This window comes from Papio anubis, chromosome 7 (genome assembly GCF_008728515.1).
Source record: "Papio anubis isolate 15944 chromosome 7, Panubis1.0, whole genome shotgun sequence".
Taxonomy (NCBI): Eukaryota; Metazoa; Chordata; class Mammalia; order Primates; family Cercopithecidae; genus Papio; species Papio anubis.
This window is the reverse complement of record NC_044982.1, coordinates 61,281,666-61,294,366: the sequence shown is the minus strand read 5'-3', so window position 1 is coordinate 61,294,366 and position 12,701 is coordinate 61,281,666. Positions and strand designations below refer to the sequence as shown.

The following is a 12,701-nucleotide window of genomic DNA, read 5'->3' as shown; positions in this document are numbered from 1 at the left end:
GAGCCACCGCGCCCAGCCCACATTACACTTTTATATTATGGAGATGGCTTCTTTCCCTCAACCTCATGAACCAACCTCTGCTAAACTCAAACTTTTCACCTGAACCTTTCTCACCTTTCTGAACCTCTTCCTTGGCAATATTCCATATACAGAAAAGAAGACATTTGTGATCCTGTTCCAGTTGAGTCCCATCTAACGAATGATCTTGTCATTTCTTTTTCCCATAGGGAGAAGAAAATTGAGGGACTGAATTTTATTAGATGCTTAGCTGCTTTTCATTCTGAGATACTGAACACAAAGTTGCATGAAACAAATTTTGCAGTTGTTCAAGAGGTAAACTTATTTTTCAGATGAGTTAAGGATTGTTAGAATAACAAAGGATAAATATGCTGTTTATTTGACCTTTAAAATGTTTAAACAACTCTATACCATATGATATAAAAGGCTTGTATTTAATTAAACTAGTCCGTGTCTTAATTTGCAACATTAAGAGAAACTTAATAGGTGTTGATTCTTAGGACTAAAGATAATATATATTAACATGTGGAGTTTTGTTTGTTTTTGAAATGGAGTCTTGCTCTGTCGCCCAGGCTGGACTGCAGTGGTGCGATCTCGGGTCACTGCAACCTTCTCCTCCTAGGTTCAAGAGATTCTCCTGCCTCAGTCTCCCAAGTAGCTGGGATTACAGGCACATGTCACCACGCCTGGCTAATTTTTGTATTTTGAGTAGAGATGTGGTTTGACCATGTTAGCCAGGCTGGTCTTGATCTCCTGACCTGGTGATCCACCCACCTTGGCCTCCCAAAGTGCTGGGATTACAGGTGTAAGCCACCACGCCCAGCTTAAGATATGTTACTTGAAGCCAGGAGTTCAAGACCAGCTTGCCCAACATGGCAAAACCCCATTTGGACTAAAAATACAAAAATTAGCTGGGCATGGTGGTGTGCACCTGTAATCCCAGCTACTCAAGTGGCTGAGGCATGAAAATTGCTTGGACCTGAGAGGCAGAAGTTGCAGTGAGCTGAAATCACGCTACTGCACTCCAGCCTAGTCCACAGAGCGAGACTCTAACTCAAAAAAAAAAAAAAAAACAAAATTGTAAAATTCCTTTCCTAGTGATTTTCTTGCAGAATATCAGCAAAATGTACATTTTGAAATTTTATTTTAGGTGAAAAATTTACGTTCTGGAGTTTCTCGTGCTGCTGTGGTCTGTTTAAGTGATCTTTTCACTTATTTGAAAAAGAGCATGGATCAAGAGCTAGATACCACAGTAAAAGTTTTGTTGCAGAAGGCTGGTGAATCCAATACATTTATAAGAGAAGATGTTGACAAAGCATTGAGAGCTATGGTTAATAATGTAACTCCTGCACGTGCAGTTGTTTCTCTTATCAATGGTGGACAAAGGTAATGTTCAAAATGACCTTGAAATGTCTTTAAACTAAAAATGAAATGTTGCAATCAGGAGTGTAGAAAAGAAACAAGCAAATCTTAGTATTATATTGGTCAAAAAACATTTATTAGAAAGTTCCTATGAGATAAACATTATACTACATGCTGAATATGAAAAGAATAATGTTGTTATTATTTTTCTCATAGAATATGTATACTTCTTGTGTCCCTCGGGCACCTAGCAAAATGTCTGCCACACAGAATCATCTAGGCAATTTGGCTTTAGGAGCCTTACAATTATTATTATTTTTTAATTAATTTTTATTTCAGTAGCTTTTGGGGTACAAGTGGTTTTTTTGTTACATGGGTGAATTGTATAATAGTGAATTCTGAGATTTTTGTGCACCCATCACTTGAGTAGTGTACATTGTACCTAATGTGTAGTTTTTATGCCTCACCCCCTCCTGCTCTCCTTCTTTCTCTAAAGTTCATTATATATAGTTCATTATATATATCACCCTGTATGGCTTTGCATACTCATAACTTAGCTGCCACTTATAGGTGAGAACATACGGTTTTTGGTGTTTTACGCCTGTGTTATTTCACTTAGAATAATGGCCTCCAGCTCCATACAAGTTTCTGCAAAAGACACCATTTAATTCATTTTAATGGCTGGGTAGTATTTATATATATATATGTATATATGTATATATATGTACATATATATATACACACACCATTTTCTTTATCCACTGATTAGTCCGTGGGCACTTACATTGGTTCTACATCTTTGTAATTTTGAATTTTGTTGCTATAAACATATATGTGCAAGTATCTTTTTCACATAATGACTTCTTTTCGTTTGGGTAGATACCAAGTAGTGGGATTGCTAGATCAAATGGTAGATCTACTTTTAGCTCAATAAAAGTTATTGTAATAACGTTACCCTGTTGTTATTCCAATAATGTTATTTACATTCATAGAGCTATAACTAAATGTCTGTTTTGTTTTGCTTTTAACTTTTGAGGAAGGGATAAGTAATGCAAATAATTTGACATTCTAGACTCACAGGATGATTGTTGAGGAGCTGTTAAATCATTTAACTTTAGGATTGATCTTTGGCCTCATGTGGTGGCTCACACCTGTAATCCCAGCACTTTGGGAGGCCAAGGTGAGAAGATCCCTTGAGCCCAGAAGTTTGAGACCAGCCTGGGCAACATAGTGAGACCTCGTCTGTACTAAAAATAAAATCAAATTAACTGAGTGTGGTGGCGCATGCCTGTGGCCTCAGCTACTTGGAAGGCTGAGGCAGGAGGATCACTTGAACCCAGGAGGTCGAAGCTGCAGTAAGCCATGATTGCATCACTGCATTCCAGCCTCAATGACAGAGCATGACCCTGTCCCAAAAAACAAAACCAAAACAAAACAAACAAACAAAAAAACACCATAGATCCATAGATATTTGGAGCAGAGTTTATATAACAACTCTGTATTAATTGATCATGTCTCCTTGTAGCCATTTACACATTGCTGTAAGAAGGTGTACAGCCCAGCATTTATCAGATGTATTGGAATTTATGGAACCAGAACGTATTTTATCTGCAACAAAGGATATGGCTGAACGTATATTACCAGCTGCTGCTAAGTTTGCTCAAGACAGTTCACAAGAAACCAGGTGAATATCTGCTAATGTTGGCTAAATCTATTATTAATAAGGGCTTACAAGTAGGAAAGGAAAGAAAGTTTAAAAAAGAATGAACATTTTCTAAATGGAGAAGTGGGATCCCCAGGGATTGGTGCTGGGGGATGGTCTTATTTAACCAGATTGTAAATACTCTTGAGGGAGTGCACAGTGAATTCTCCAAATTTACAGATGACACTACATACTTCTGGGTAGTGAGATGCCAAGTCACAGGGATGAACTTCATGAAAACGGCACAAGACTGTATGAGTGGGCAGAAAAGTGGCAGAAGAACTTCATTATGGGCAAATGTAAGGTAATGCATTTAGGGGAAAATGATATATTTTCCAAGCAATCAGGTAAAATCAAGGAAATAGGTACACATGAAAAATGCAGGAATAGGGCTGGGCGTGGTGACTCACGCCTGTAATCCCAGCACTTTGGAAGGCCGAGGTGGGCGGATGACGAGGTCAGGAGTTCAAGACCAGCCTGGCCAACATGGTGAAACCCCGTCTCTACTGAAAATACAATACAATTAGCCGGGCGTGGTGGCAGGCACCTGTAATCTCAGCTACTCGGGAGGCTGAGGCAGGAGAATTGCTTGAACCCGGGAGGCGAATGTTGTAGTGAGCTGAGATTGCGCCATTGCACTCCAGCCTGGGCGACAGAGCGAGACTCTGTCTCAAAAAAAAAAAAAAGAAAAATACAGGATTATGCATAACAATATATTATTCCACAAAACGTGAGATATCTGCAGTCTGGAAACCACGAATTTCTGATGGTTGTACTGGAAAAACAATTTTATGAAGTTTAAGAACCGTCAGAGAAAGACAGCACAATAATTAAGATGTGGATGGTATAATGGCTGTGGTGGTGACAAAAATTTTGGATGTAGTCAGATGCTTATGTTAAATTTCTAGTCCCCATCATTGTTTGTCCTTAAGCAAGTTACTTAATTTCTGTTAGTCTCTGTTTCCATGTCTATACAATTAGGAAGGGTGGACTAGGTGACCAGTAATGTTCCATGTAAAATCTAAACTTTTTATAGTAATGATATATGGCCGGGTGTGGTGGCTCACGCCTGTAATCCCAGCACTTTGGGAGGCGGAGGTGGCTAGATCACCTGAGGTCAGGAGTTTGAGACCAGCCCACGAACATGGCAAAACCCTGCCTCTACTGAAAATATAAAAATTAGCCAGGCATGGTGGCACATGCCTGTAATCCCAGCTACCCAGGAGGCTGAGGCAGGAGAATCACATGAACCTGGGAGGCGGAGGTTGCAGTGAGCTGAGATTGTGCCACTGCACTCCAGCCTGAGAAACAGAGCCAGACTCCATCTCCAAAAAAAAGGCCAGTTGTGGTGGCTCACACCTGTAATCCCAGTACTTTGGGAGGCCAAGGCAGGTGACTCACAAGGTCAAGCAATTGAGACCATTCTGGCCAACATGGTGAAACCCCATCTCTACTAAAAATACAAAAATTAGCTGGGCGTGGCGGCACTTGCCTGTAGTCGCAGCTACTCGGGAGGCTGAGGCAGGAGAATCTCTTCAGCCACTGCACTCCAGCCTAGAGACAGAGCGAGACTCCATCCCCCCCCCAAAAAAAATTCATTAATAATAATAATTTTTTAAAAGAATCTGAGTCATAAAGATTAAAGTGAAGAAGTATATAAAATGTTTAACATTTTAGGACAAAGATGTTCGTTACTTTAGGTATCTGGAGTTAATATTATGGAACTCATTATACCTAAAGATAATACAGAAAGTAAATATATTAGTTTTCCATTGCTGTGTGAAGTTTAACACAAATGTAGGAGCTTAAGGTAACCCATGTTTTTTGGCTTACAGTTCTTTAGGTTAGAAGTCTGGCATGGCTCACCTCACTTCACTGCCAATGGTTTCAGAAGGTCAAAATCAAGGTGATAGCAGTGCTGGGCTTTGCCAAATTCAATTCCTTGTGGTTATAAGACTGAGGTCAGCTGGGCACGGTGGCTCACACCTATAATCCCAGCACTTTGGGAGGTGGAGTCGGGTGGAGGAGCTGAGGTCAGGAGTTCGAGACCAGCCTGAACAACATGATGAAACCCCATCTCTGTTAAAAATACAAAAATTAGCTGGGTGTGGTGGCGTGTGCCTATAATCCCAGCTACTCAGGAGGCTGAAGCAGGAGAATTGCTTGAACTCAGGAAGTGGAGGTTGCAGTGAGTTGAGATCACACTATTCTACTCCATCTTGGGCGACAGAGTGAGACAGAGGGTTGACTCGGGCCAGAACATCTGTCCAGTAGGTGGACAGCAAATGGGCAATGGGCAAGGAGCCCAGGACAGAGACAAACTTCTCAAAAAAAAAAAAAAAAAAAAGACTGAGGTCTGCATTTCCTTGCTGGCTGTCAGCGAGGATCCTTGCTCAGCTTCTTAACACTACTCACATTTCTTTGCATGCAGCCCTCCTCTGTTTTTAAGCCAGCAATAACAAGTTGAGCTCCCCTTCATAGGATCTTTTAGACTTCCTCTTTTTCTACCAGTCACAGAAAGAAAGCTCTCTGCTTTTTTTTTTTTTTTTTTTTTGAGACAGAGTCTTGCTCTGTTGCCCAGGTTGGAGTGCAGTGGCGTGATCTTGCCTCACTGCAAGCTCCGCCTTCCGGGTTCAAGCGATTCTCCTGCCTCAACCTTCCAAGTAGCTGGGACTACAGGCGCCTGCCACGACACCTGGTTAATTTTTTGTATCTTTGGTAGACATGGGGTTTCACCGTGTTAGCCAGGACGGTCTCGATCTCCTGACCTCATGATCCGCCTGCCTTGGCCTCCCAAAGTGCTGGATTATAGGTGTGAGCCACTGTACCCGGCCAGAAAGCTCTCTGCTTTTAAGGGCTCATTTTATTAGATTAATTCCACCAGATCATGTCATTACTTTAAGGTTAACTGTGTTATGTGATATAACATAATCTTGGGAGTGATATCTTAATATATTCACAAATTGTAGGGATTGAAGCAGGACCTCTTTGGGGAACCATTTGAAAGTTTCACATATCCCATTAATATTCAAAAAAATTCAAGAGGGTTAGATCATGATAGGCTAGTCAGGAACAAAAGATGTTCTTTTCTCCCTCTCTATCACCTTGTTAAAAAAAAAAAAAAAAAGATTTCTTAATGTCCATCTTGTGTTCTTCTTTACTTAACCTTTCCTTAATGGCATAGTAATTCTTTCTAGCCCATTTTGTCATTTCTTAGATTCTTATTTAAAATTATAAAATGGTTACAATTAATTTTTGAGTTTTGTATTTCTCACATTTTGTGTCCCTGGTCTCCACTTACTTGTGTGTTTTAGCCTTTCTCATGTCATTGGGCCCGTATAATAGATCTTGGGCCCATATAATAGACCGTGTAATAGACCATTGGGCCCATATAATAGAGTGCTTAACATTCCAGGCTAAACATTAGAATTGCCCTTGAAAATATAACTGATTAGGAGCTACTTATCTGGATATAGACCTTATTCTGCTTGTGGAGAAAGGTAATATTGATTCTCTGACATCACTTCTCTTTCTGCAATTTCATTACATTTGAAGGGGTCAGGTTGAGATATGTGATCTTTTTCTTTTTGGAGACAGGGTCTTGCTCTGTAGCCCAGGATGGAGTACAATGGTATAATCTCGGCTCACTGCTACCTCAGCCTCTTGAGCTCAAGTGATCCTCCCACCTCAGCCTCCCAAGTAGCTGGGACTACAGGCGCATGCCACCATGCTTGGCTAAGTTTTGTATTTTTTGTAGAGATGGGGTTTTGCCGTGTTGCTGAAGCTGGTCTTGAACTCTTGGGCTCAAGCAGTCCACCCACCTTGTCCTCTCAAAGTGCTGGGATTATAGGTGTAAGCCACTGCACCTGGTCAAGACAGGTGGTCTTAAGATCATCCAGTATCCCCCCATCCACAAAACCCCACAACAGCCTGCCTTTTTCTCGTTCCTTTATTATTATTTTTTTTTTTCCAAGACTCTGTTACCCAGGCTGGAGTGCAGTGGTGCGATCTCGGTTCACTGCAGCCTCCACCTCCCAGGTTCAAGCGATTCTCGTGCCTCAGCCTCCTGAGTAGCTGGGATTACAGGCATGTGCCACCACGCCTGGCTAATGTTTCTATTTTTAGTAGAGACGGGGTTTCGCCATGTTGGCCAGGCTGGTCTCAAACTCCTGGCCTCAAGTGATCTGCCTGCCTTGGCCTCCCAAAGTGCTGGGATTACAGGCATGAGCCATCACGCCTAGCCTCTTCTCTGGTTCTTTTTGTGCCATGTATTCCAAGTTGTGAGTAAAAGTCTAACTAATTTATTTTAGGGCCCGGCCTCCTTGAAGATGAATAGTGTGGTACTATTTTGAAGTAGTATAAGACATCTGTGTGCTAAAATATCTCCAGTATGCACTTCCATGATATCTGAATTTCCACCATTAGAATCATTGGGCTTAAAGTATTATGCTAAGATGATTATTTTAAAATTCATATAAATATAAAAACGTAGTTTTTGAGATTATTACCTTTATTAACAAATCAGCCACAATTTATCAATGAACCTTGGGTGTATTTTCAGTAGTAAAGAATAGGATTTTGAAGAATCGGAACCCTGGTAAGTTTTGGCTAGGGAAAAACAGAGAGTGAGAAATACAGGACCTAGGGAGGGTTGACTTAGGCCAGAACATCTGTCCAGTAGGTGGACAGCAAATGGTCAGTGGGCAAGGAGCCCACGACAGAGACAAACTTCACAGTTCTTCCAAACACCAGCATTGATATGGACCTTGGGGTGCCTGAAAAATAGAATCAGAGCTTTTGTTTCTCCATCTAACATGTGGCAGAAGGATTTGAAGATAGTGACTTTAAAAGGGGATTATGGGAGCATCCCAACAGATGCCTTTTTTTTTTTTTTTTTTTTGAGAAGGAGTCTCTCTCTATTGCCCAGGCTGGAGTGCAGTGGCGTGATCTCGGCTCACTGTAACCTCCTCCTAGATTCAAATGATTCTCCTGCCTCAGCCTCCTAAATAGCCTCCTAAATCCTCAGCTGGGATTACCTGAGTGCGCCACCAGGTCCGGCTAATTTTTGTATTTTTTTTAGTAGAGATGGAGTTTCACCATGTTGGCCAGGCTGATCTCGGACTCCTGACCTTGTGATCCACCCGCCTCGGCCTCCCAAAGTGCTGGGATTACAGGCGTGAGCCACTGCGCCTGGTCACAGATGCTTCTTAACTTACAATGAGGTTATATCCCCACAACCCATCATGAATAGGAATTATCAGAAGCCAAAAGTGTATTTAATACATCTAACCTACCAAGCATCATAACATAGCCAAGCCTTACCTTAAACATGCTGAGAACATTTACATTAGTCTACGCTTGGACAGAATCATCTGGCAACACAGTACATTGTAGAGTATGGTGATCACGTGGCTGACTGGGAGCTGTAGCTCACTGCTGCTGCCCAGCGTCTCAAGAGAGTGTCATACTGCATATGACTAGCCATGGAAAAAATCAAAATTTGACGTATGGTTTCCACAGAATCATATCTCTTTCACAGTATTATAAAGTTGAAAAATTATAAGTCAAACCATTTTAAGTTGGGGACCATCTGTACCCTCTAGGGCATCCTATACAGTTAGGATATCTATATTTTGGTGGTTACTTAAAATAGGGATGCTAATCTTGATGTTTGATAGTTTTGTTTTGTTTTTTTTTTCTATTGAAAACAATGCATCTAAGGTCAGAAACTGAGCTTGTTAATGTCTAAAAAGTAGTATGCCTATTTTTCAAATACTCATAGGTATTATGGTCGAAAGATGCTGTTCTTCATGATGTGTCATCCTAACTTTGAAAAAATGCTTGAAAAGTATGTTCCATCTAAAGATTTGCCATATATTAAGGACTCTGTTAGAAACTTACAGCAAAAGGTATGTGGAAAAAGTTTGTTTTATAAACAACTTTATAAGCAAAGCTTGTTTGTTTGTTTATTTATTTATTTATTTATTTATTTATTTATTTTTTGAGACGCTCTGTCGCCCGGGCTGGAGTGCAGTGGCTGGATCTCAGCTCACTGCAAGCTCCGCCTCCCGGGTTTACGCCATTCTCCTGCCTCAGCCTCCCGAGTAGCTGGGACTACAGGCACCCGCCACCTACCCCAGCTAGTTTTTTGTATTTTTTAGTAGAGACGGGGTTTCACCAGCAAAGCTTGTTTTTACATCCAGGTAAAGGATAGGAATAATTATTTATTTGATTATTTCTCTGTTAATCATTTGGACTATATCTGCAATAGCATTTCAACAACTAGAATACTAAGTAGACATACATATTGTCAAGCCTTGGAAGTAAATGTTTATTGAACAGAAGCTTGATGTTTGGTAGAATGTAGTTTGGCTTATTGGAGTTAACAAGACATGGGTTTGAATCGCAGCTCTAACAGTTAGCAACTGTGTAACTTACACGTGCCTCTTCATTTCTCTAACTAGAATTCTCACTTTATAAAATGAGGATAATAATGTTTACCATGCTTAGTCCCTGCTTTATTTACCTTGTATGTTCCACTATTAGAGCTATTGCCACACTGCAGAACATTTATAGGGAGCTCCTTGAGGGTAAGTGCCATGTCTTTGTTTTTGTTTTTGTCTTTTTGAGACAGAGTCTTGCTCTGTCACCAGGCTAGAGTGCAGTGGCATGATCTCAACTCACTGCAACCTCTACCTCTCGAGTTCAAGCGATTCTCCTGCCTCAACCTCTCAAGTAGCTGGGATTACAGGCACCCGCCACCATGCCCAGCTAATTTTTTATATTTTTTAGTAGAGATGGGGTTTTCGCCATGTTGGCCAGGCTGGTCTTGAACTCCTGACCTCAGGTTATTTGCCTGCCTCAGCCTCTGAAAGTGCTGGGATTACAGGCGTGAGCCAACGCGCCTAGCCGTGCCATGTCTTACCGTCTTGGTAAATAATGGGAATTCAGTAATGTCTGTGAAATGAGTGACTCAGAGAATACCAAGTGAAATAAAATATAAAAAGTAATCTATTTATATATTGTTTTAAAAATATGTTTAATAAAGTAAAATTTTTCTATTGTAATTTATGTCATTTTTCTCTGATGCCCTTGGGCTAAGGATTCACTTATGAAGGAATAATATTAAAAAGATATGTAGCAGTAGACATTTTAGAGCATTTTTTTCTGCCCATTGAACTTGAAGATTTCAGCTTAGTTCATATTAGAACTTATTAATATAACCATGCAAAAAAAAAATCTGACTAAAACAAAGCAGATTGTATCTGTGAGTCTTTCCAGTGCAGGAAAGGTTTTAAGTAGTTCTCATCAAAATGTTTATTCTCACACTCCTAATGTTGCATAGGTACAACAGTGTTCAGTGTTTATGGACTGTGTTCATATATTCTACATAGATTTTAAGCTTCAAGAAGAGTAGTTACAAAATACAGCATATTATTATTTTATTTATTTTTTTGAAACAGAGTCATGCTCTGTTGCTCAGGCTGGAGTGCAGTGGTGCGATCTTAGCTCAATGCAACCTCTGCCTCCGGGTTCAAGGGATTCTCCTGCCTCAGCCTCCTGAGTAGCTGGGATTATACCACCATGCCCAACTGATTTTTGTACTTTTAGTAGAGACAGGGTTTCCCTATGTTGGCCAGGCTGGTATCTAACTCCTGACCTCAGATGATCCACCTGCCTCAGCCTTCCAAAGTGCTGGCGTGAGCCACCACACCCAGCACAAAATATAGCATATTGATTTTTAGTTTTTAACTCGTTTTTTATAAGTCAATATATATTTTCCCATTAGTCACATATTTTGTTAATTTACTGCTAATTACAAGGTGTTTTATGTATCTCATACTCTTTAAAGCATAAGCATACCAGATTATTAAAATACTTTCCATCTTAAAAAATCAATGATGGCTACTTTGAAAATTACATTGTGTAAGTTATTTCACTACAAGTTTTAAAATTTGTATCATACTAATTTTGTATTTACTTGCAGGGTTTGGGGGACATACCATTAGATACTCCTTCAGCAAAAGGAAGACGATCTCATACTGGCAGTGTTGGAAATACAAGATCATCATCTGTTTCTAGAGATGCTTTCAATTTAGCTGAAAGGTAAGATGATGTGATAGTCCTCATCATTAGATAAATTACTCCCTAGTGATAGTAGTCTCATTTGGATGTTTTCATAAACTACCCCAGGGGTATTTGCCAAAATTTAATGGAGTTTTGAAAGTTTGGTTAGGATCCAGAAAGTGTGAGGTAATTAGATTTAATAAGGCAATTATATATTTACAGCAACTTGCTTTTATTTGCACTAGACATTAGCAATGCTTTAGTGTTATTGAACTTGTCGATGTTAGGCCTATTTTGGACAACTGATTAATTTTTTAAAAATTTGTAGCCTTTCTTTTTCCCCTAGTTGTAAAGTAATACATAATTAAGGTTAAAGGGGAAAAAAAAAAACCTTAAGAAAACGAAAGCATTACAAGGATTTGGAAGGCCAGGCATGGTGGCTCACACCTGTAATCCAAGCACTTTGGGAGGCTGAGGCAGGCAGAATTGTTTGAGCTCAGGAGTTCGAGATCAGCCTGGGCAACATGGCAAAACCCTGTCTCTACCAAAACAATACAAAAATTAGCCAAGCCTGGTGGTTTTTGTTACCTGTGCTTTTGAGGTTTTAGTCATGAATTATTTACCTAGACTAGTGTCCAGAAGAGTACTGCCTAGGTTTTCTTCTTGTATTTTTATAAATGTAGGTCCCAAATTTAAGTCTTTAATCCATTTAGTTGATTTTTATATAAGGTGAGAGATATTGTTTCATTCTGCATATGGCAATCTAATTTTTCCAGCACCATTTTTGAAAAGACTGCTCTTTCCTCCATGTATGTTCTTGTCAGCTTTGTCAAAGATCAGTTGGTTGTAGATATGTGGCTTTATTTCTGGGTTCTCTATTCTGTTGCATTAATGTATGTGTCTGTTTTTAGACCAGTACCATGTTGTTTGGGTTTTACAGCCTTATAGTGTAATTTGAAGCCAGGTAATGTGATGCCTGTAGCATTGTTGGTTTTGCTTAAAATTGCTTTGACTGGCTGGGCGCCATGGCTCACACCTGTAATCCCAGCACTTTGGGAGGCTGAGGCGGGCGGATCTCGAAGTCAGGAGTTTTGAGACCAACCTGGCAACATAGTGAAATCCTGTCTCAACTAAAACTACAAAAAATTAGCCAGGCATGGTGGAGGGTGCCTATAATCCCAGCCACTTAGGAGGCTGAGGCAGGAGAATTGCTTGAATCCGGGAGGTGGAGGTTGCAGTGAGCTGAGATCGTGCCATTGCATTCCAGCCTGGGTAACAAGAGTGAGACTCCATCTCAAAAAAAAAAAAAGATTGCTTTGGCTACTTGGGCTATTTTTTTGTTCCAAAAAAAGGTTCAGTGAGCCACGAGTTTTAGGATTGTTTTTTGTAAGTCTGTGATAAATGATATTGGTATTTTGATAGGGATTGCATTGAAACTGTAGACTGCTTTTGGCAGGATGGTCATTTTAATTATTCTGATCCATGAACCTGGGATGTTTTTCCATTTGTTTGTGTCATCTACAACTTCTTTTGTCAGTGTTTTTTAGTTTTC

At 40.1% G+C, this 12,701-nt stretch overlaps 1 protein-coding gene across 8 annotated transcripts in view; it reads left to right on the top strand.

Annotated features, from left to right (window-relative positions):
• The window catches only part of TOGARAM1 (TOG array regulator of axonemal microtubules 1), a 112,616-nt gene that overhangs the window by 79,299 nt on the left and 20,616 nt on the right, over positions 1-12,701 (top strand). For 7 of the 8 annotated variants that reach the window (XM_017961150.2, XM_017961148.2, XM_009211462.3 and 4 more), the window contains 5 exons: positions 228-333; positions 1,169-1,404; positions 2,906-3,064; positions 8,865-8,991; positions 11,070-11,188. In XM_017961150.2, coding sequence (XP_017816639.1) covers positions 228-333; positions 1,169-1,404; positions 2,906-3,064; positions 8,865-8,991; positions 11,070-11,188 — 747 coding nt within the window. Of the gene's footprint in view, positions 1-227; positions 334-1,168; positions 1,405-2,905; positions 3,065-3,262; positions 3,378-8,864; positions 8,992-11,069; positions 11,189-12,701 lie in introns of those variants that run through there. The other variant, XM_017961151.3, reaches the window with a different exon arrangement.